General features: G+C 36.6%; 1 protein-coding gene across 1 annotated transcript; it reads right to left on the reverse strand.

The window, feature by feature from the left end:
* Window positions 1–272: 272 nt before the first annotated feature.
* ATP6V1B2 (ATPase H+ transporting V1 subunit B2) lies at window positions 273–24752 on the reverse strand. The gene is made up of 14 exons (XM_032855897.1): window positions 24575–24752; window positions 17650–17705; window positions 12624–12722; window positions 11768–11861; window positions 11560–11637; window positions 10957–11096; window positions 10489–10590; window positions 9464–9561; window positions 8587–8710; window positions 6956–7106; window positions 4966–5048; window positions 3642–3746; window positions 2455–2584; window positions 273–557 (listed from the first exon to the last, which is right to left on the reverse strand). The coding sequence occupies exons 1-14, from the start codon at window positions 24708–24710 to the stop codon at window positions 418–420; spliced, it is 1536 nt and encodes a 511-aa protein (XP_032711788.1). The 5' UTR covers window positions 24711–24752; the 3' UTR covers window positions 273–417.
* Window positions 24753–25246: the final 494 nt, after the last annotated feature.

Genomic DNA, 25246 nt, shown 5'->3' on the forward strand with positions numbered 1-25246 from the left:
AGACCTGATCCTGGCTCTAAATTGGAGATCAAAGCATTATAACTTCAGACAGTGATACTCTGGAGGGGGCTGAGAGGTAAGGTCAAGGAGACCCATATAATGAAGACATTATTAGGCAACTAACTACACCACTATGTACAAATACACACACCTGTAGGAAAACTAAACCTCCATCTCTGTAGCTATTTTAAAAACAGCACTGATGATCCAGGTTTTCTGAACAGGGGATATTTTAAAGTCTGTTAGAAGTTCAAAACATTGCAACACTGGCACAGTATGTTACCTATTCTTTGTTTTTAATTACAGGGTAACAACGTAAACTCCAACACAAAGATGGGGGACTGGGGGAGTGCAAAAGGAATAAAGAAAACAGAACCAGTATTTCACAAGTGTATCAAGCCAGCAATGCAGTAGCAGCTAATGCTTTGCGGAGTCTCGAGGGTAAAATTCACTCAGGGTACTCTGAGGGATCCTCTTCAGCATCTCTTTGGGGAAGATTCGGAGCAGTTGCCAGCCAATGTCCAAAGTCTCATAGACAGTGCGGTTTTCATAAGGACCTTAGAAAAAATTGAAATTTAATGAATAAAGGCAAACTACTTACAACTTACCAGTGTTATTATTTATTCCACTATATAGGACTACTGTGAGCATCAAGTATTAACAAAAACAACAACAACAAAAAAGACAAAGCAGTTAGGTCTCTTAACGCCAGATACAACCAAATATATGTGGGGGTACAGAGAGTAAGTACCATTAGGAATCAGAGAAAAGGGAGAGGCCTGTAGGCTAGAGGCAGTGGGCAATCTAGTGTGTGTGGGACAACCATGTCGACAACTGGGTAGGATCTAAATACCTGGAGCAATGGAAACTAGACCCAGTGTTTTGTCTATGGATTACTGAGAAAGGCACTTTTCCAGGAAGAAAGGATGAATGTGAGGGAGGGCAGTACAGACACTTACAAAACCTTAAAGGTCAACTGAACACCTTGAATAGGCCAGTTGTTTTCAAAGTGGTTACTAATTATTTTTAGTAGTAGAGTCATTCTTATCCTGCAAATAAATTTGATTTCTTAACTATGGAATCAGAGTGGCTGGAATTCTGGTTTCTTTTCTCTACCAGAAAATCTTCATTTTTTATCTTTTTAAGGTATCGTGGTGCTGCACTAAAAAAAAATATACATATCTTTTTGGGCTTAATGTTAACAAGAAATGCATCAAATACATATAAGAGTATAGTGAGCATGATGCATTATTCCAAAGTTAACACATCTGTGTTGAGTACCACTGAGGTCAAAAATAGTGGCAAGGGAGAGACCAATCAAAAGAGCCTGAAAATTGTACATGTGCTATGTAATGAAAACCATTACTGCCTTTTTACTAGAGACACAATCAATATAATTAGTAATAAGTTTATTCCGGCAAATATTAGAGGGATATACAGAGTCAGGAAAAGTGGAGAAAAAGCTGGCACTAATGACCAAGATGATGAGACAAGGGTTTGGACTAGGCCTTAAGATTCAAAGTTGGTAACAGATCAGTAGCTTTCCACATTATCCAAGAACTTGTCCAGATGAAGAATCTCTGGCCCCATCCAGTTCTACTGAATCAAAATCTGCAATTTAACAAGATCTCCAATTGATTCAAAAGCATATTAAAATTTGAGAAACACTGGACTAAGGTACACTAATGGAAATGAAACCAGAAGAGGATTATTTTAAATAAGAACAAAAATTAGTAAATATTTGGTTACCGGCAAATAAATGAATAAAGTTATGAATAATGCCCAATTATTGAGCTTGGGCTAAGTAGGACAACACTCATACAAGAGGTAGACAAATTGAAAAGCAAACTGCTAGGCAGGTAGTCAGCTTAAAAAAAAACTTTGGGTTCTGACCATGCTGAGCCTGAGGAGATGGCAGCATAAGCAAAAGTATTCTAGTTGGCAATGTGGGATTAGAGCTTCAGGAAGAGGATAAGGATCATACATAGCAATTTAGTCAACAGTAGAGGGAAAAAGTCAAAGCTGGGGGAGGAAGGGGAAGCACAGAAAGAACAGGGAGCTAGGCCTTTGAAAACATAATCAATGTAGGAACAGGAAGATACAAAATCAGAAAAGGAGATGACAATAAGTGAATCACAAAAGCACCACACTACCAAAGCATGAGGAGATCATTTCAGAGGGGTGAGGAAGAAGAACCAGCAATGGAGGCAGCAGAGCAAAATGCCAGGTGTAAGGACCGGAAAAGTTCAGATAGGAGCTGAATGGATAATGGACTTGAAGGCAGAGAGGAAGGAGCCAGAGGGTTAAGTGCAAAGACATGACAGGCAGTTGGAAAAACCTCTTCTCTAATTAGAAGGAAAATCATCTGGAGATGAATGCAAATTCTCTCAGAGTGGGAAAGAAGTCTTCAAAACTATACATGAGCTTATGTTTGCAAGAAAATAGTCCTCTTACCCTGAGCAATGAAGTTCCTCTCAAACTTCTGCAGAAATTCCAAGTAAAGAAGATCATCTGAGGTTAGCGCTTCTTCTCCAACAACGGCTTTCATGGCTTGTACATCCTTACCGATAGCATAACATGCATACTAAAGAGAAAAAAATATTTAAAAAAACACAGGTAAGATTTTATAAATGTTAAAAGTAATCAGGGCTATAAATTAAGAGTATTTCTGTAGATGTCTTTGTAAGAGACCACAGAAGGAATTTCACATTTACAAACACATTTCACATAAAGTTCACATGAAAGTACCAGATTTTATAAAGTAGTCTCATTGAGAAAGAAGTCTTCAGGTATGCAGTCCACAGACGCTACTAACACTCTAAAAAATACACTTCCTCAGTATGTCAATGAGCTTACATTTTAAAGAGCATTTGAAAGTCAGATATCATACCACAGAGAAATCCATCTCAAAGTTCAAGGAAAGTATTTGTGGTATGAGTAGGTTTACCATTATTACTTTAAGGTCAAAGGTATTTTTCTTTCTTTGCGCTTGGTGTACAATCTCATACTACTACAGAAACCAAGGATTATGGGGCACCTGGGTGGCTCAGTCGGTTAAGTACCTGCCTTAGGCTCAGGTCATGATCCCAAGGTCCTGGGACCAAGCCCTACATTGAGCCCCACATCGGGCTCCCTGCTCATTGGGGAGCCTGCTTTTCCCTTTCCCTTTCTACCCTGCTGCTCATGCTCTCTGGCTCTCTCTGTCAAATAAAAAACAGTAACTACAGAAACCAAAGATTCCATAGAATAAATAAAGCTGTATCTCTTAGTGTTCTGATGATTGTTTAATTTCTTAAATAAGAAATTAGAGTATCTTTTTAGTAATATTCTGTACTTATTATTATGGTTATTAATAAAAACCTAAAATGGCCTTATGGCTTGTTTTTAATTTAGAAATTATCTTGTATAGCATTAGATGTGGGTTTCAAGCAAAGGATTTTAATCTTGAGTATCCACAACTATCCTTTGAAAAAAAGGAAGACTGTTTGGTTCTAATGATTGTATCTTCCACATGTAACTTATACTAAAATTCTACTTGTATGAGGGATAAGTACAGTGATATGGGAGAAAGATAAGAGGTGTAAGACAGTAGAAAGAATGGACTAAGAAAGGTGTTCATCTCCTCAAGAGGATATACATACCAGCTGGTTAGATACATCAGCATGATCCTTTCTGGTCATACCTTCTCCAATGGCAGACTTCATTAACCGCGATAATGAGGGCAGCACATTAATAGGTGGGTAAATCTTGAATAGAACATGAGAGAAAAAATACATTTAAATATAAAATTCAAGATTTATCAGTAGTAAAGAAGCATTTTGAAACTCATTATTATCCCTTAAATTACATAAAACTTCTATTTATCTCCTAGAGGAGTTCTAGTATCTTCTCCTAGTTAGAAAATGAAGTGAGACTTTATGGCATTTCTTTTGAGAATCGAACTCAAAGTGAAGTCTACAAAAACCAGTACAAGGTGATACTGAAAAACTAGATTTTCAACATTTGCTGACAGTATCAAATCTAAATAGCCTCTGAGCTCTGACTCATATAATCACATACCAAATAAAAAGATTAACAGTAATTTCACCTAAACACTGATATTAGAAGCTGGAATCTGTTATAGAACCATCAATCTTTTTTTGATTATTCAGTCATTAAGAAACAGTATCTTGTCATTTAACAAGATGGATGGGCCCTGAGGGGATTATGCTAAGTGACATAAATCAGACAGAAACAGATAAATACTATTATGATCTCACTTCTATGTCGAACCTAAAAAAACAAACAAAAAAAAAAAACATGAGCTTATGGATAGAGTAGACTGGTGGCTGCCAGAGATGGGGGCTGGGTGAAATGGGTGAAGGGGGTCAAAATGTACAAACCTCCAGTTACAAAATGAATTAAGTCATAAAGATATAATCCAGAGCATTGTGACTAGAGTATGTACAATACTGTACTGCATATTTGAAAGTGGCTAGGTGACTGGATTTAAAAGTTATCATAAGGAAAAAGTATTTCATAATTATGTGTATTGATGGATGTTAACTGGATTTAATGGTGACCACTTTGCAATATATATCAGTGTAAAATCATTACTTTGTACTTAAAGCCAATATAATGTACTATTAATTATATATCAGTAAAGAAAAAAATAGAAAAAACATTATTTCTGTACTAATAATAAGATTGGTAATTATAGAATAGAATACCCCCAAAATTCTTTGAGACCACTGGCTCCATTTTAAGGCACAAAAAAGAAAAGTGGATACTTAAATCTTAATACTGGCACTCTTACCCACAATAGGATCTTGGTATACAAAAATAACAACTATATAACCATATGGAAAATAACTTGATATTTTCTAACAAAATAATTCCTAAAAGCAAAGTCAAAGTCACTAATCACTAAAGAGTAACTGAAGAGTAGATTTCTAAGCTTTGCAGCATTGCTTAAATGTCAAATACCTGTCTATTGTGCAGCTGTCTGTCCACGTAGATCTGCCCCTCTGTAATATATCCAGTCAAGTCAGGGATGGGGTGAGTGATATCTACCAGAGGAAGACATCTGAGTTAAAGGATCCATATCATATAAACGAATCACAGGAAGCCAGTGTGTGTTACATACAGCATTATATAAAACAGTGCTCTTTAAAGTCATTTTTTGTGATGACAGAAAAGTTCTGTATCTGTGCTGGTAGCCACCAGCCAAATGTCGCTACTGAGTATTTGAAATGTGGCTACTGGAAGTGAAAAACTTAATTTCAAATTTTATCTAATTTTAATGAACTCTGGAATTTAAACAGCCAAATGTAGCTTGTGACTATCATATTGGATGGTTTTAGTTACTGAGTTGCAGCATGGTTAGATATCTATTGGCACATAAAGTAAATTAGCTGCATTTAGGAAAAGTACCATTGTCTCCTAGTTATTTCCCCCCAAAACATAAATAAAACTACAAAAATTCCCTGGCAGAGGTTTGCCAATTTAACATATACTGAGAAAACATTCTTAGTTTATAAGCTATCCAGATGGATATAAACCATTTCAACATGGGAAGTACAGGAATGTTAGATAAGCAAAACACCATTATGCGGGCAGCACCAAGAAAGTTCTACAAAGCAAGACGTTTCTAAGTTAGTTGAATTACATAAAATAATCTTACAGGTACTTTTCTGGAATAATCACTTTCAAGTCAGAGACAGTACAGTATGAATTATGAATTCAGACTGCCTGGGTTCTAAAACTATCACTTCTTAACCTCAATAGATTACTTTACCTCCCTGTGCCTCAGAGTAGAGCATTCACTTCAAAGCTGCTATGAGGATCAAATGAGGTAATATTTATAAAGTATTAAAAACAGCACTCAATTATAGTGAGTTATTACTCTGAAAATACCTTGCAAAAATTGCTTTTTATACACTGAGACAAGAACAAAAAAGCAGTCAGAGAAGAAGACTACTGACTTGTTTCACTCCTGAGCATAAACTCAAACAGGTACTGCACTGTGTGTCAAGTAAAACGGAGTCCTCTTTTAACGGGCCTCTGGTGATCACTCTGTCCTGAAGTCTTGTGGCATTTACTATTTGTGCTCTTCATCTGACACTTAAGCTACTGTAACTAATTGGTGCATGTATATAAAAAACACCCAAATCAATCCAAAAGATCAAGTAACTTACATTAGAGAATGAATTAAATAAAAAAGAATTTCCTTATATCTAGATCAGTGTCCCACAAATAGTAGATACTCAATAGTAACCTAACAAATGAAAACTGAAAATTCTAATTACAAAGGAAATTGTTTTTCTTCTTCTACAAAAGGATGATTACTATAGGCAGTTTACAAATGAAAAATTTCATTTAGATACAAATCACCTAGTTAAGGTAAACTCTTAAAGGATAAACCCTCAAAAGAATTTCAGCTCTAAAACAAATGAACATGGGGGAAAAGGCCAACCAAGAAACAGACTCCTTTTTTTCCTAAAGATTTTATTTATTTGACAGAGATCACAAGTGGGCAGAGAGGCAAGCAGAGAGAGAGAGGAGGAAGCAGGCTCCCTGCAGAGCAGAGAGCCCGATGTGGGACTCGATCCCAGGACCCCGAGATCATGACCTGAGCCGAAGGCAGAGGCTCAACCCACTGAGCCACCCAGGTGCCCCCCAAAAAAGATTCTTAGTTATAGAGAAGAAACTGAGGGCTGCTGGAGAGAAGGTGGGTTGGGGGATGGGAAAACAGGTGATGGTGATGAAGGAGGGCACTTGTGATGAGCACCAGGTATTGTATGTAAGTGATAAATCACTAAATTCTGCACCTGAAACTAATATTACAGTGTATTTTATATGCTGGAATTTAAGTAAAAACTTGGAAAAAAAAATTTCAATTCAAAAAGGTAGATGTTCTCAGAATCAAGTCCTTAAAATGTTTATGTCTCCTATAATCCAAAGACCAAAAACTTACCATCATTAGGCATAGTGAGAATAGGGATTTGAGTAATTGAGCCATTTCTACCTTCTACTCGACCAGCGCGTTCATATATCGTGGCTAAATCTGTATACATGTAACCTGGGAAACCTCGCCGACCAGGCACCTCTTCCCTGGCTGCTGAAACCTGACGGTAAGTCAAGAAGGAGAATGTCACATACCTGAATATGAAAAGTAAAGCTTAGAACACATTAGCTTGAACATACCCAATTGCAAAGTTGGAAGTATCATCTTTCACTTTTAAATACTGTCTCTGGAAGATGATTTAAAAATCTAGCAACAAAACTTCAGATTATTCTGCAACAAAGAGGTTGACAATTGGGGACCGAAAGTGTTTTGCTACAATCTTCTCACCATAATGCAAATCTTTAATTAGCTTGCTAGAAAAAAAAAAATCTGCTTGGAATTTTATAAATCAAAGGAAGTTATTTTAAAACTAAGAGAACATTTTTAGTTCACAAGATCTATATCATGCCATGGATCTTGCAATATTTATGTAAGCTAATGTTAAAAAGGTCAAAAGGGGAGGAAATACATCCCAGGAATCATTTGATGCAGTTTACATATTTAATTTAATCCTCACAACAATCCTATGAGGATTGTTGTTAACCCCAATTTATAGTTAGGATCAAGGGTCAGTTAAATAATTTCCCAAGATCACAGAGCCAGGAGCCCATTCATTGCACAAAATAAGAATAAATAGTCTTTCTCTTGGAGACATGCACATTGTAATATAGCTGTGTATATTAATCAATAACCACCAAGAACCCTAAAGCACTGAGCCCAACTTTTAGGTGCTACTCTGGCACCTCCAAAAGAATATCCTATAGCAGTGTTATTCAAAGTGTGGTCTGCAGACCAGCTTTTATTAATGGATAATGAGATAATACAGAAAGTAGGATAAGCATTTAAAAACTCTAATGGCGATCTGAGGATGTAATTTTATGTTCGTTGGATCTAATGAAAAAAAAAGAAAAAAAAAAAAAGAAATCCCAGGGTTGTAAGTTATGTATCGTCTTTAAAATATTTTCTAATAACTCATTTTAATTGTACTTTAGAAAATTACTGGTCTGTGACAGACGGAAAGAAAAATGCTTCCCTGAAAAACCACTGCAGCAGAGTGAGATACGGTGATGGATCTCAGGGACTTTTAAGAAGCCAGATATTTATATAGCATGTCTCTTCAGAAACTTTTTTATCCCCTTTTACATGTTTAAAAGAGTAACTTACTCAAAATTTCAATAACTTGTATTAGAATGAACACCCCAAACTTCTGGGTGATACCTGTTAGAACCTTAACACTGTTCCTAAATAAACACCATGTTTTCTGAAGGAAAAAGTTCTAAAAAGGGTGGTGTCAAGAGTATGCTCTTCATATATTTAAATATTAATATTATTAAAAATGAAATTCTGAAAACGGTTAAAAATTGACAATCTGGACCAAACATCGTGGGAGACAGAAAAAAGTTGTGTTTTCCTTTTCGATTAATTAAGGTATTCTACTAATACGTGAGAGATGAAGCTTAAAAAAACACGATTAAAGAAAAATGAAAACTTGTAAAGAGACAAGATAACTGAAAAGTAACCCATTTTGAAAAAAAAGTTACCTCTCGAAGGGCTTCAGCATAAGAACTCATATCTGTTAGGATAACCAATACATGTTTCTCACACTGATAGGCCAGAAATTCGGCTGTAGTAAGAGCCAAGCGAGGAGTGATAATTCGCTCAATACTGAAATGGAATATTAAGTCCTTTGTTACTCCAATAAAAAGGCAAAAACATAAATATATAAATTAAAATATATAAATATATTTTATATAAATATATTTTATATTTATATTTTATATTAAAATATATTTTATATAAATATATAAAAATAAAGACAAAACAACATGATGCTGGAAATTAGAGTCCCCCTTCAAAAGTTTTAAATAAACTGAGAAAATTTATTTAAGTTTTAAGTAACTAAATAAATTTAATTTAAAAAATATAAAAGCAATTATTACTTTAGAATAAGTAGTCATTTTTTTTCATAATAAGAATTACTTAATGCTACAAAGTTAGATTATCTATTTTAGAAATGGACCCATAATTTCTCAGAACTATATTCCTCTCAAAATTGAGAGAGAAACAAGGAGGGAGGGAAGAAACAGGGGAGTGCCTAGATTTCTCAGGTAAGAGGAAAAGATCATTAAGTATGGTCTGGGTCCCAGGTAATTTACATGTATTATCTCACTTAAAATGCACAACAACAGTATGAGACAAGTATTACTTATATTTCCTCAAAGAGAAAACTGAAATTCAGAGCCTATGTGATTTGGCCAAAGCCAAGTAACCAAGAAATAGAGCTGAATTTAATTAACCACAGCTCTCCCACTCCTAGCCCCATGTTCTTTTCATTGTCATATTTCACTTCCCTTGTCTTAGGTAACATTTTTGATCTGAAGCCTCCGTGAACAGAAAGAAACAGCTCTATTTACTCACGTTGGGTCATTAGCCAAGTTCAAAAAGAGGCAGACATTGTCCATTGAGCCATTTTCTTCAAAGTCAGATTTGAAGAACCGGGCAGTTTCCATGTTTACCTAAATAGCAATGACTTCATCAGTGCTAGGAGAAGAAAAATTCTCAGTATTTCTGATGAAGGCTAATCTATGGATCTACACTGTTCCCTCTTTTGAAGTTTCAAGTACCCACAAAATTTCACAAAAGCCAACAGAGTAAACAAACCGCTTTGGGCGTAAAGAAAATTACTCTTAAATTTTGCAGTCAACCTGCAATTGTACTACTGGGTATTTACCCCAACGATACAGATGTAGTGAAAAGAAGGGCCATCTGTACCCCAATGTTTATAGCAGCAACGGCCACGGTCGCCAAACTGTGGAAAGAACCAAAACGCCCTTCAACGGACGAATGGATAAGGAAGATGTGGTCCATATACACTATGGAGTATTATGCCTCCATCAGAAAGGATGAATACCCAACTCTTGCAGCAACATGGACGGGACTGGAAGAGATTATGCCGAGTGAAATAAGTCAAGCAGAGAGAGTCAATTATCATATGGTTTCACTTATTTGTGGAGCATAAGAAATAACACAGAAAACATGGGGAGATGGGAGAGGAGAAGGGAGTTGGGGGAAATTGGAGGGGAAGATGAACCATGAGAGACTGTGGATTCTGAAAAACAATCTGAGGGTTTTGGAGGAATGGTGGGAGGCTGAGTGAGCCTGGTGGTGGCTATTATGGGAGGGCACATATTGCATGGAGCACTGGGTGTGGTGCATAAACAATGAATTCTGGAACACTGAAAAGAAATTAAAAAAAAATAATAAAAATTAAAAAAAAATTGCAATCAAATGTTAAATTTTAATCCAAGGTTTATCCAAAATGCCAAGTTCCAACTTCTCTCCCTAGAAATAAGTCTAATGATGTATGTGTGGTTTTCTACATTGTTCTAATAAAATAAATAATCTTATAATGTCATACCAAAACAGAAAAAAATTATACTTACACCCATAGCAGCAAATACAATTGCAAAATTTTCCTCACTGTAGTCCACTACATCTTTGGATTTCTTTACCAAACCAGCCTGGCGACAGATTTGTGCTGCAATCTGATGAGAAGTACAAGAGAACTAAGTTGAAATTTAAAATAACACTTCTACAACAAGTAACTTTTATTCTAAACTTTTTGGAATTGCAATTATAATGAATGAAATTATGTTCTAAAGGATTTACCCAAAAAAGCTACTTCGTACTTTTTGTAAAGATTTGTAAGAGTAAGCAAGAACACAGACATCAGGCATAGCTTAAGCTTCAATGTAGCTGGATTATATAAACGGTAACATTGAAAATTGCTGAAATGGGTATTGGGTACAAGTGAGTATTGTTAAAAACCTTTTATCTGGCTTTTATTAACCGTGAAGCATTTAGAAATTCTCCCTTGTTAAATTTCACACCAAACAGATCCTAGCTCTCACCTCATTGTGTGGTAAGCCAGCAGCAGAGAAGATAGGAATTTTCTGCCCCCGAGCAATACTGTTCATGCCATCTATGGCCGAAATGCCAGTCTGAATCATCTCCTCTGGATAGATTCGACACTGAGGATTGATTGGCTGGCCTAATATATTTCCAAAAGAGAAAATTTTAAGACATTAAGACTAAAACATATAAGCCATTTCTTTCCTCTCTTAAAAAAAATCAGCTACTTTTTAAAATCTGAAACTATTTAAGAAATCTTCCCATTAGTCTCTTGTAGACTCACAAACTATATAGTAGCAGAACAAGTTCCTAAAGAAAAAAAGGTACAGTAAATAAGAAAAAAAATCCTAATTTAGAAGCCATTTATATTTCAAAGCAATGTTCATTTCAGATATGCCATTGTGACATTTTGTAATACCTTAAAATATTTTACATAAAATTTTAAGATGATTTCTAAAAAACATAAATTTATTAAATAAAGCAATTAATAGGGACCACATTGGTTATCTACTTAAACTGTCACAAAAATCACTCTCTATTTGACAAAGATATAAAACAGAGGCTATTTTCTTCAAAACACAGAAACCCATTTATTATCTTACCCATGATGTCAAGAAAGTCTTCAGCCAGTACAACAGGACCTCTGTCGATGGGTTTGCCTGATCCATTAAAGACCCGACCTGTGAAACAGTAGCAAGACAGTACAGAGTGGACCATGACTCAAATAGGTAATTTTTAAGAAAGACTCCATGGAAATATGTTTAAAAGAAAACAGATCTCTGCTCAGAATACATAACAACATCCATTTACCAAGCATATCCTCGGACACGGGTGTTCGGAGAATATCCCCAGTAAACTCACAGGATGTTTTCTTGGCATCTATACCCGATGTCCCTTCAAATACCTAGTGAGAAAGAGAAGTAATCAGAAGGGCAAAAGGAATTTAGATTGTTAAGTACTTAAGTATTATTTCTGTCTGTTCAACAGCCCATATAAAGTAAAATACATACATACAAACTATTTTCAATATAACAAAGAAAAGTCCACGGTGATGAACCAAACTGCCAACCTCTACACCAAGGATCATGACTCTAGTACAACTCCATCAAGCTAAGAATGTTTTTTTACATTTTTAAAGGGTTTAAGAAAAAAAGAAAGGAAGGTAAAGAAAGGAAGAATATGCATTAGAGACCTTAGGTGGTCCCATAAAGCCTAAAAAATTTATTATCTAGCCCTTTCAGAAATCTTGCTGACCCTTGCTCTAGATTACTTTTTAGGGGAACATGTAATTTGAGAAAACTGGCATTTCCCACAATTGGTAACATTAAAAACTAGGTATTATAAGAGATGATTTAAAAAAACAGGCTCAGATACTGTTTTGGTTTTATCCCGTAAGTTATAAATTTTGCCTTTCATCTCTCTTCTTCCATGTGATTATCTGCTTTGTTTAAAAAAAAAAAAAAAAGTTTACCAATGGCAGTGGAGCTACTGGACTAGGATAGACATAGGTGGCTATCAATTGGCAAGACAACAAGAAAAAATAATTTTTTCTTCCCACAGTCAGTAATAATCTCTAAAAATAGACTTACTCAATGATCTCTAGAAAAGGCAAGAGGTATTCCTTATGTTTTTGTTCAACTGGCCAGATTTGGAAAGTGATGCTTACCTGAACCACTGCTTTGGAACCACTAACTTCTAGAACTTGCCCACTTCTCTTTGTGCCATCTGGTAATGTCAAGTGGACAATCTCAGCATATCTGGGAAACTATACCAGATAAAATAAAGGGTCAATAACCAATATTTAAAAGCTCCCCAAATTACTCTATATGCTCTATCTCTATCAAAGCATGTATACAGGTAAAATCTCCCCACCTCTCTAAACCACACAGGTATATACTGAGAGTTTGTAACATCCTCAGGTAGTTTACAACCTTAAAACACTTACACTGGCACATATAATTTGGTAAACACAGCATAAGGTAGAGAGAAAGGTCTTAAATCCATAAAACAGCAGCAATTAGTTTTTTCTCCTGTGTACAGGTTTTAAACTTTGAGACTAAATAAAGGCGCAAAACTTACAATAACCACATTCCCATCACTCAGAACTGATGTTTGCTTCTGGGCTGTGTGTGTACTCACCTGTATGCTTTGTGGGGACGGGGATAAATGCCAATTAAAAATACAATAATCACTATTATAATAAGATAAATGTGTTCTCAAATTCTCCTAACCAAATACATATTCCTCTTTCACTTTTAATAATTGAAAATGCAGTTTCCAAAAATAGATTTAGTTATTTTACATAAATGACAACATACTAAATATATTATCCTGCAACTTTTCATTTTCTTCACTTGACCTTATGTTTTAGATCCATTTTGGTAATATTTACCTCATTTTATCAACATAATCTATTGAAAAGCACATCACTACTTTGAGTGATGTGAAGGAAAATATCTCTCAATTAAAATATGGTGCACCCCTGATTTTAAAATTCTTGATTATGGAGATGGTAACATGAATAAATGGGCATCTCAGAATCAATGTTAAAATAAAACAAATGTAGTTAAAATGACACATTTTATGTGTCAATGGAGTTCAAGGCTATTCCAAATTTACACTATTACAAACATGCTACAAGAGCATTCTTCCATGCAGCTCCCTCAGGCCAAGTGTGTTTTCCTTAAGGTAACCAAGTGGTGGGCTACATACAGGCTGTGCCCATTCCGTAAATTTTCAAGTTACTCTGAAAAGGAACTGTATTAATTTACAATCTCCCTAGCAGTATACAAAATCATCATTTCCTACAACTATGTCAATCTTACATTACTGAACTTTAATTTTTGCCATTTTGATAAAGAAAAAATTAGCATCTTTTCAACTTGTATTTTCCCAGTATTAAACAGCTTTTCATGTTCACTAACAATTCAGACTTTATTACCTATTACTGGGTTATATCTCTTCTTTATATTCCCTATATTTCTTCCACTTTTTAAATGGATCTGCTTTTTCTTTAATGTGAGGGAGCTTTACAGATTCTGGACATCAACCCTTTCATAAACAGAGACTTCCACTCTGTTATCTTGCCCTTTATTTTTTATCTTATCATACAGAAGTTTCAAAACTTTTTAAGTACTAAAACGACTTGTCCTCTTTTATGATTTGTGCCTTTTGTATCTTGTTTAGGAAAACCTTTTAATTTAAATTTATACAAATGGCTTTTGATTTTGTCTTCTAAAAGGTTCTTCAGGTTTAGGCCTTTAATTCAACTGGCTTTGTCTGTGGTATGCAATTTTACTTTTCTCATTTTCATTCTTTTTCATATAGAAAACCAATTACCCCAATAATATTTACTAAGCAGCACAACATGTTCCCTATTGACCTGTAATGATGCTTTTATCATTGACCCAAGTCAAATACCCAGCGTGTTAAGAACTGGTTTCAGAGTGCTTAATTTTGCTCCACTGATACAACTGCTTATGCCTGCGCCCAGTCTTTAATCTTAATTACTTTATCTCTAACGGATTCTGTTCCCTGGGTGGAATCAATATATTTACTCTGAGTCCTTTCATTCACAAACATGGAATCTCCCTTTATTTTAAGTCTTCCAACAAAGTTTTATGGTTTTCTGTAAATAATGAATTCTGGAATATACAACACTCCTGATTTCTGTAGACTGATTCTTATATCCAGCAACTGTGTTACATCATTGTTTCTAATAGTTTGCCCACTGAATGACTTAGTTTAGTTAATTGTATCACCAAGAAATGATGACTGCTGTGACTTTTCCCTTCTAATAGCTTTATGTCCTTATTTCTTTTTTCCCCCCTGCAGCACTGGTTAGGTTTCCCTCCTAAGAGCTTTATACCCTTATTTCTTTTTTCCTCCGCAGCACTGGTTAAGTTCTAAGTACAAAGATGGATAGTGTGGGAACAACCAGGCATCCTCATCTTGTTTCTGATTTAAATGAGAATTTTACCAGGATCTCTTAAGTATGTTGTTTCCTATAGGTTATGGTGGATATCTTTTAAGAGGTTAAAAGTTTGTTCTACTCTTTATTTCCAAGAGACCTTTTCTTTCTTGCTTTTTTTTTTTTAATGGAAATGAATAACTTTATCAGATCCTATTTATTTATCGAGAAGGCCATAAGCTCTTTCTAGTTTAATCCATGAATGAGCTGACTAAAGCTAAGTTACTGATATATTTCTTAACATCAAATCATCCTTTTTTTTTTTTTAAGATTTTATTTATTTATTTGACAAACAGAGATCACAAATAGGCAGAGAGGCAGGCAGAGAGAAAGAGGAGGAAGCAGGCTCCCTGCAGAGCAGAGAGCCCGGTGTGGGGCTCGATCCCAGGACTCTGGGATCATGACCTGAGCCGATGGCAGAGGCTTTAACCCACTGAGCCATCCAGGCACCCCACATCAAATCATCTTTGTATTACTGGGATAAATTCTACTTTGTCATAATTCTATTATTTTTTTACATAATTATTTTTGCTAATTTCCAATATATGAGTATATTTTTATTAAGAATTTTGGAATCTGTGCTTTTAAATGAGGATAATTATCTTTCTTCTTTTCTAGTATTACCCTTTGTCTGGTTTGGAAATTAAAAATATGCCAATTTCAGGGATGCCTGGGTGCTTTGGTTGGTTAAGTGTCTGCCTCCGGCTCAGGTCATGATCCCAAGGTCCTGGGATCGAGTCCCACATCAGGCTCCTTGCTCAGCAGGGAGCCCACTTCTTCCTCTGCCTGCCACTTTCCCTGCTTGTCCTGTCTCTTTCTGACAAATAAATAAATAAAATCTGGAAAAAAAAAAGCCAATTTCATAACATGACTTGAGTAGCAGTCTCCATCTCTATTCTGACAAAATTTGTGTAAGATTATCTGTTCCTTGACACTTTAAATTAAAAAGCCACTATAAATCTGGGGTTATAAAACCATTCCTACACCTACCTATCATTTATTTACCAGTTTTTCCTCAGCTGGCGCTCTACCCCAAGCAAACATTCAATGAAACTTTTTGAACACTCTTAAAGTTACTTCCTCAAAGATGTCTTCTCAAGTCTTTCTCCTTACTCTCATAGCACCCCACACTTAACCTTCATAGCACTTACTAATTAGGTATGTTTATCTGCATTATATTTGCTTCTCCCCTACATGATGCTCCACTGGGGGAGGACTCATTGTTCACCATCATATCTTCTGTTCTGAGCTCAGTGTTTAACATAATTGAAACCTGAATATTTTGGGGGCACCTAGGGGCTCAAGTCAGCTAAACACTGACTTCAGCTTAGGTCATGATCTCAGGGTCCTGGAACTGAGCCATGTGTTGGGCTCTGCTTGTCCCTCTTCCAGTGCCCCTCCCTCTGTTCATGCTCTCATGCTCTCTCTCCCTCTTCTCTCTCAAATAAATAAAATCTTAAAAGAAAAAAGAAAGAAAGGCAAATATTTTTGTTTTCAGTAACATTTACTAACAAAAAGGTTTCATGTTTTTAAAATGTAAGCCAAAAATGTTATCTAATAAGGACTATAGAAAAAAAAAAACAACCTTCCTATCTTTTCCTCAAAGATAAAAGTGCAGGCTCCACTCTTTCACAAAACATTAATGGGTACTAACCTAAACTTTGTGCAAATTGAGTACACGATATTGAGACTTTGAATCAAATTGCAGACTACTAGGTATGAGTGTGTGGCCCAGAGGTAAATTTGTTATGTTTATTCCTGAGGTTAATTTGTATAGATACCTTGTCATGCATAAAAATATAATCTTAGTGATAAAACTGAAGAAACAATGCATTTTGCCCTTTCTTTTATGAAATGTTTTTCAATTTCTTTTCTGCTTCTAGAGAGGTCACATGCCAAACATATTTCCATCATTACTTTTCTCAACAAACAATAATTGTGTGCCTTTCGCCCAAACTACCCCAACATCAACCAGTACATAATTACTGTTCTAGAGAGCATATTATATCAATTATTTTCTCTGAAGATATTTTGATCATAAAGCTCAGGTGGGAGGCTTTCTGTAGGGTATTCAATTATGGTCTATATTCTACGTCACTTTTTCTATGATAACAGTCTTAGTGTTTATAATTCTTATGTACAGGTGTGGCAAAAAAAAAAAAAAGATATAACTCCACATCCTTACAACAAACTAAGTAAAAACTATTCTTTGCTTTAGGGCTTTAATCACTGTTGAGATAATCTATTCTTGTTTGCTACCTGAATACCAGTATCAGGCCCTCAAAGATAAAAGTTAACTTTGTTTATTCACTCAAAGATCTTAAAATTTAGCAAAAAAAGGACAAAGACTATTAACAAATAGTTATAACACATGGCAGTCTATGACAAGAACCAGAAGCTACCAGAGCTATACAATAACCTATAGGTTATAAAACACACACACTCATATATTATTATTTTTCCTCAGTAAACCTATGAGGTAGGATTGACTCCCCCCCCCCAAAAAAAAAGAATTCTGCAGATGATGTAGCTTAACAGAATCCATATTAGATCCACCAATGGAATCCAGTCTTCTGACTTTTGATTTAAAAACTCATCTCCTATGTAGCACTGATATTCAGACCAAAAAGTGGGTTAAAAAATCACAACATAAAATTTAAAGTGTACTGAACAGGACCATGTTTTTACATAAATGGTTAAATGATTATCACAGTGGTATTACCTTAACATGATCTAAGATCACTAGTGGACCATTGACTCCTGATACTGTCTTGTATGCTAGAAAGAAAAGAATCAGCTTTAGTCAGTCAGACAGGACAACAACCCACAATTACCTCTGCAATTATCAAAAAGCTCCTCTTGCTATGGCACTTATTATAATATGAAGCACTCAAACAGAAATTTTTTTAATTGAATTTATAAAATATACCTGTGCCTGTACAACTTTTCATAATCCACCTTCATCCAACCAAAACCATTTTGCATTCTTACTGTAAGTCACTTTAAGGACCCAGAATACAAAAACAAAGAAGGCACAGAGGAGCAGAGTTCTTTCAAGAGTTCCCAGTTTTATATGGAGAAGGGGGAAGAATTAAGGGCTCTAACAGAGGTGTATAGAGGGTTTGTGGGAGCAGAGGAAACACCTAGGTAAGGAGTTCTTACCTAGAAAAGGAAATGCTTTAAAGAAGAGGAGGCACTTAGCAAAGTAGATAAAGGAAAGTCTCAACAACTTTAAGCACAAGTGACAAAACTCACAAAGGAAATCTGAGAAAATGTCATCTGTGAGGTAAAAACCATAATTAAATGATGTCATAAAAACTACAGGGAAAAGAGCTTTAGGAAGAGGGGAACGGCTAATGGAATGAAAGGCCAGAGGTCAAATGTGATCCTTAAACAAACAAGCAAAAAAAAGTCAAATGTTACTGTCAGTTTAGAGGCTTCTATTTTCTACTGCAAGTTATTTTCTAGGATTAAACTACTAGTCTATAGGGCATGACTCAAATCCTTCATTTTAGAAAGGAGGTAGCTGTCCTGCAACCCTACCACACCTACAAACATGTCAAATGTATTGGGAATTAGTATAAAACAGAACATTCAGGAGACAGTCATTCTAACTATGTCAGAATTAACTAAATGGATTGATCAGAACAATTGAAAAAAAAATGAAGAAAACTTACTACAAGGCATTGAATACGTTGTGAGAAACTGCCCACTGACTGAGAATTTTTTACTTGCTTGATTTCTTCTGAGGTCTTGGGACAGTAATTTCTGGCACAGATGTAGACTTCCAAGAGTGAGGAAACCATTTAATATTATCTAGTCTGTCCACTCAAGGGGCTTGAGAACTTAAAAACAGGAAGCCAGTACCCTGGTACAAATGCCGAAAGCAGGAAAGCACTACTGGGGCACTTACTTTTCATTCATACTCATAGGACATTTAAACCTGATACTATATTTGCCTGAATATCTACAATTGTAATAATCTCATAAGAGGCTCCCAAATGACTTTTTTAACCTCAGATAATAAGACGCAAGTCACAAATTAAAAAACTTAAGTTACCTGAATGGATGGTAATGTAAAACAATTAATCATTTGTTCCCTTTACATTACAGAAAAACCTCAGCCATCACACTTATTTTTTATGAAAATCTTCCCCACTGTATGAAAATAAACTAATACTCTTAAAAATAATTTCTACCCCTAAAGAATTTATTGTTCTCATTTTTAGTGTTCAAACATTCAATTTTTTAATGACTTTCTAAAACTGCTACATAGAAATGCAGAGGGAGCTACATTTGAAACATGTTTTTCTTAGAAACCAATTTTTAAAAATATAGGAATAGTAGCTCAAAACCTTTACTTAAAACAGGGATAGGAGTAGAGTGTGGGCTGGTGGGGTTGGGGGGAGGATCCAGTTTTGAGATTTAGAAGCAACTGTTTTGAATAAAATGTAACCAACAAAATCCTTCAGGTTCTGAAAATTTTTTCCACCATGATTTCACCTCCTTTAACTTTAACCTCTACAACAAACATGCTTCAGAATCTCATGTTTAAATTCAAGCTCATTTAAAATTAGGAAGTTTTGCCAGTCACAAGCATAAGCATGATGGAGAAAAAGAAACACTACTCACTGTTTTTGCTGGAAACAGTGAATCAAGCTGACTTCTATTAAGATTCTACTTCATCAAAAAGCAGTCTCTAAATTTGCAACAATGTATATAGCCTTTTCATATAAAAAGCCTACAAATAACTATTCAAATTAACTGATTAATACCTACACCACCAATATAATTTAATAAGTACATGTCAGGAATTCTCAATCTCCGTAAAAGATCTACCAAGTTATAGAAGAGAAAAATGACACTCAGAACTCAAGTAAATTGTCCAAGGATCTGAACTTACAGTCTGGCTCCAAAGTCACTTGTTCTTTTAACTCTGTACTGCAGCTCAAATTCCAAAACAAACTGGTTGTTTTTTTGTGGTCTGGTACACTCTTGTAATTATTTGCAAGACTTACGTAGCTATACTATCTCAGAATAATTTCAGGAGGCTGCAACTTAGCTATGAAAAAGTAAGCTATTTTTACTATTTAATGCACTGGACAGTATTTTTCTTGTGTCTACATTTTGTCACTACTGCTGAACAATCTTTCTCTAATGGGAGTATAGCCACTGGAGGAGCTTTTGAGCAGAAAAGGGACAATCTAATAAGATGCTTACTTCAGCAGTTTCCCCTCACTACAAAACACACACACACACAAAAAGCAAGGAAACTACTTCAGATACAAATCAGAGCTTAAGGAACATGGATGATTTTTTTTTTATTAAACTTACTTATTTGACAGACAGAGATCACAAGTAGGCAGAGAGGCAGACAGCGAGAGAGGGAAGCAGATTCCCCGCTGAGCAGAGGTCCTGATGTGGGGCTCGATCCCAGGACCCTGGGATCATGATCTGAGCCGAAGGCAGAGGCCTACCCCACTGAGTCACCCAGGTGCCCCAGGAGCATGCATGATTTAAATTAAACTGACATATACAAATTGAACACTAACAATAACCCAAACCCAAACAGAAATAGCACCAAACTACATCTGGAGAGTGCTTTGTACTTACACAGAATGTCTTCAGATAGGTTACCTCATTTCAGGCTCACAAAATGCTGGGAGGTAGGCAAGGCTTATATACCCACTCTACGTTTAAAGAAACTAAGGCTCTGAGAAATTTGTTACTAAAAGGGAGGTGTTTTTTTTGTTTTGTTTTGTTTTGTTTTGTTTTTTTGTTTGGCTTCCCCCACCCCCCACCCCAATTCTAAGGTTGGCATTCTGACTTTATAGTATTTCTGAACTTAGTCTCCAATATAATTAAAAAATATAGATGACACAGTTCCTAACATTTGGATTACAAACAGGTACTAGAAGACAGTTTATATAGCAACTGTAGCTCTTTTCCATAATAATAAAATGTTTTAAAAAATACAAGCAGAAAAAAAGATATCAAACTCTATTTAACTCTAAACAGTATTTATCCAGACTTCCTCACTATTAACGGCCCAAAGCAGAGAGAACAGTTTCAAGTAAAGCTGCCAAAGATATTATAGCTGCTCTTCTAAAAAAGTCAAAACCTTTTCACAAGTTATATAAACATTTCTGTTTACCAAACTAACGAACACTCTTCTTATGAAAATTTCCAAATGAATAAGTAGTTAAGTCTGCAGGTGATATTCAGAATTTCTGACAACACTGACACAAGTTACATTACATGGTGAGCACATTCTAAGACCAAAAAGTTACATCTTTGATTCTGAACTATCAAGCAGGCAATAAATATTTATGGAGTAATATTTCAAAACCAAAATCTACAAAGGTTTTTGTAGAAGCATATGTTCTGTAAGATGACATCCTCTTCCTCCTGCAGGATATAAGATTGTTCAACACTAGTAAGGCCACTTAATGATTGTGAAATTTTCAACGAGAAAATTGGACAGTCATTGCACAAGAGATCCAGTACTCTAGTCTCTACCTTATTAGCAAAACAAAAACTCCGGGCAATCATCTCCTATTGTGCAAGAACAGTAGAGACCCACACCCTGACAGATGGACAAAAAGGGAGAGGTTCTAGAAAAAGTAGACCTATGATTCCTTTACTTGACTTTTTCATTGAGGCTACCTCTGCTTTATGAAATAAGGGACAAGGTTAGTTCTGATCTAAGGTCTCAAGAACAATGGAGATTATCTAATTCAAAATGTTCAGTATCTAAAAGTTCAGTATGTATTACTGAACTTTGCTCAAAGTTTAAATAATTAAGTTTTCTTTCATTGTGAATTTAGAGACTCAACTAAAGTGCTCAAGATTATTCTAAGGCTGTGCATCTCATTTCCCATTTCTTGTTAATAGATCCAATATCGTGAAGTTGTTTTAAAACAGGATCCAATTTGTACAGTGGTATTGCCAATATTATTAGTCCCATTCCTTCATTCAAAAGCACACATTAAGTAACTACATTAATATACCACCTAAGACGGTATAATCAATCTTTAGAAAAATTAAGAGGTTAATCAGTATTTATTCAGAAGCAATTAAAACTGTTGGGCTAGAATAAAGAATGTGGCAATTTAAGAAAAGGATGATATTCAAATGTAGTTAGCTGTTAGCCTAAGTATGGAATCATTTATGCTATTCAGAATAACCCAGATACAGAAAAACAACTCAACCAAGTGTCCCAATTCCCTACTCTGATTCCAGCCACACTGAGAATCTACTAAACTATTAGAACAAGGTTTAAATGCAAGTTATAAAACAATTACAAGACACCTTCTATGTGTCAAGTACTGTGATAGGCACTGAGGATACAAAAAAGGGTTCCTGAGGTTCAGTTTTAACCATTATATTGTAACAATTTTGTCAGGAGAAATCTCATCTGGAATTCTGCGTTGTTGTTGTTTTTTTTTTTTTTTTAAGATTTTATTTATTTATTTGACAGAGATCACAAGCAGGCAGAGAGGCAGGCAGAGAGAGAGGAGGAAGCCGGCTCCCCACTGAGCAGAGAGCCCAATGCAATGCGGGGCTCCATCCCAGGTCTCCGAGATCATGACTGAGCCAAAGGCAGAAGCTCCAACCCACTGAGCCCCCCGGGCGCCCCTCATCTGGAATTCTTTGGCCACTGGCTAAACACAAAAAGAATACTGAAAAACCATACTCATCTCCCTTAAGGTTTAACAATCATGGAGTACTCTTGAAACAATTTTATTATTTCTGTTGATACCCTTTGAACTGACACAGAATGAATAATTATATGGAAACTGACTATTGTACCCCTATAATCTTTTCCTAGAAGCAGCACAAATATCTGTCTACCCAAAGAAAAGTAAAGCATGCAAATGCAGTTCATAAAAGAATATGAATTATTAGTTATAAATTTATTGTCAGAATCTATAGAATGCAACATCAGTTAATTTCTTGAAACATTCACTTCAGCTTATATAAACCTCCAGTAAGCATTCTCAGATAATTCAGATTAATCCCCACTGTAAAAAGCACATCTCAGCAAACCATGGAATCAACTGTTTTTCTTCTTCCTCATACTGCAGTGCTGTCATATGACCTAGTGACAGATCAGGATAGGATTAGTCAGACTGGAGGGCGGCTAGACTGAAACACTTCATCTGAAATTCTTTTTAACCAATGAGCCACCCACAGACGAGCATCCTGGCAACTAACCAGTGCAAACATAGTCTCACCACCTGGGGGAAACATCAGCTTCCCAAGTTTTAAAAAGAGTCTATTTCTAAGGCTCATCCCAAATTCTGAAGGAAAGCTGTGAAGAGCTCTGCTGCTGCACAACTGTACTGATTAGTAATAAAAAAACAATTCTTTTGGAACTACTGGGTAGTCCACTTAAAACCGCATTTATTAAGGCAGGTTTGTTTGTTTTTTAAATAATCACAGCACTTAAACACGCATATGATATATTCTGCACATACTCTATAAATATGGGGGTGCCTGGGTGGCTCAGTGGGTTAAGCCTCTGCCTTAGGCTCAGGTCATGATGTCGGGTCCTGGGATGAGCCCAGCATCCAGCTCTCTGCTCAGCAGGGAGCCTGCATCCCTGCCCCTTCTCTGCCTAGCTTTCTGCCTACTTGTGATCTGTCAAATAAATAAATAAAATATTTAAAAAATACTATATAATATGGCCAAAGCTGCTTGGCTTCCCCAAGATAGCCTTGCACTTAATTGTGTTAGGTTTAACTTGTCAGTAAATGAAGAGGCAATGGTTTAAAAAATAAATAAATAAAATAAAATAAAAAGGAGGACCAACGAGAATTAAAAGGAATTTCAGAGGCGCCTGCTGGCTCAAGTCAGTTGAGCAGGTGACTCTTGATCTCAGAGTCCTGAGTTCAAACTCAGTGTTCGGCTCCATGCTGGGCGTGGAGCCTACTTAAAAAAAAAAAAAAAAAAAAAAAGAAACAGAATTTTAGTTTCTGTTCTGCCAATAATTGTTTAAAATCTGGCAAGTCCTGTCCCTCCCAGAACCTTAGGCTTCCTACTGTAAAATGACAGGGTTAGACTAAATGACTTAGAGGGTACTTTTCGGCTGTAGCATCTCTGACACCAATGTGTCCTCCTGTGGAGCAGCCCCTCCACAGAACATCTCCCTCTGGCTGCGGGCCTGACCTTCATCAACGAAGGGCCAGACCACGTCAGCGATGGCACTTAGTCTCCCTCGGAAGAACTCCTGACCAGCCCTGAAGATCTACACTGGTGGGAGGAGATGGGAAGGGGCGTTCCCTACACATCCAGCTAAGGTCAGGGGATGATTAAGATTGAAGTGACAAGAAGCTGCCTTTCTTTAGAGACAAGAAACAAGAGCCCGAGGGTGCTCCAGTCAAGGAAATTGGAGAGGGCGGGTCAATAGCCAGGAGCCCACCAACCCCAGGAAAAAGTTCTCGTCGATGCTCCTGTCCTCCGCCCACCTATATTACGAAAATATCAGGTACACTCAAATCTCCTTCTTGAGACAGACTAATGAGTCAGAACAGGTAGGATGAGAAAGGAAAAATAAATCCCCCCTCCCCCGCTAAGCAGGTGAATGGAAGCAAGAGGCTGAGCTAAAGAGCAAGACAGGATTCGTCTTTTACTCTGATACTCACTGAGGCGAGGCTGGGAAAGGTAGTTCCGGCTAACTGCCAGCGCTTGCTCCCGAGATCCCACCACAGGCCCACTGGTGGGCACGGGTAGCTCGGGTGCGGCCCCGTTCACGATCCCCCGCATCGCCCGCAGCGCCATCTTGTCTCCTCCGTCCCGACTGGCTCCGCAGCCGCCCAGCGCAGGCGCGGATATAGCAGAGGCGGCCCGCGCTCCCGGCTCCGCCCACGCCTGCTGCGGAGCGCCGGCCTCGCCCCGCCCCCTTCTCAGCGCACCTCCCGCAGCCTCGTGACTCGAGATCCGCGTGGGCGGGGCTGAGCCGGCGCACTGGCCAGAGGAGCTGACCAGCGTGCTGCGAGGGAGGGCCCTGGGCCCAGGGACAGAAGAAAAGCATTGAGAGGGTCCCAGATAGAAAAAAAGGCACGATTTAAGAAAGAAAGAGAAGAAACAAGGAAAAAAGGATGCGCATGAAGGGAGGGAGGGGGAAGAAAGGCAAGCACGTACAAGAAAAGGTCAACTGGTGTCCATTTTCATGACACTGAAAGTGCTGAAAAACCACTTTGAAAAACAAAAAACGTTAAACCTATTCTAGTGATTAACATAGGGTAGTATGTGCTATCATTTCTTGCACTTTACTGTCTTCCTATCCAATTTATTCACTGATATATCCATTCAAA

The sequence above is a fragment of the Lontra canadensis genome, unplaced genomic scaffold, assembly GCF_010015895.1.
Source record: "Lontra canadensis isolate GAN:19392208 unplaced genomic scaffold, GSC_riverotter_1.0 scaffold10, whole genome shotgun sequence".
Classification (NCBI taxonomy): Eukaryota; Metazoa; Chordata; class Mammalia; order Carnivora; family Mustelidae; genus Lontra; species Lontra canadensis.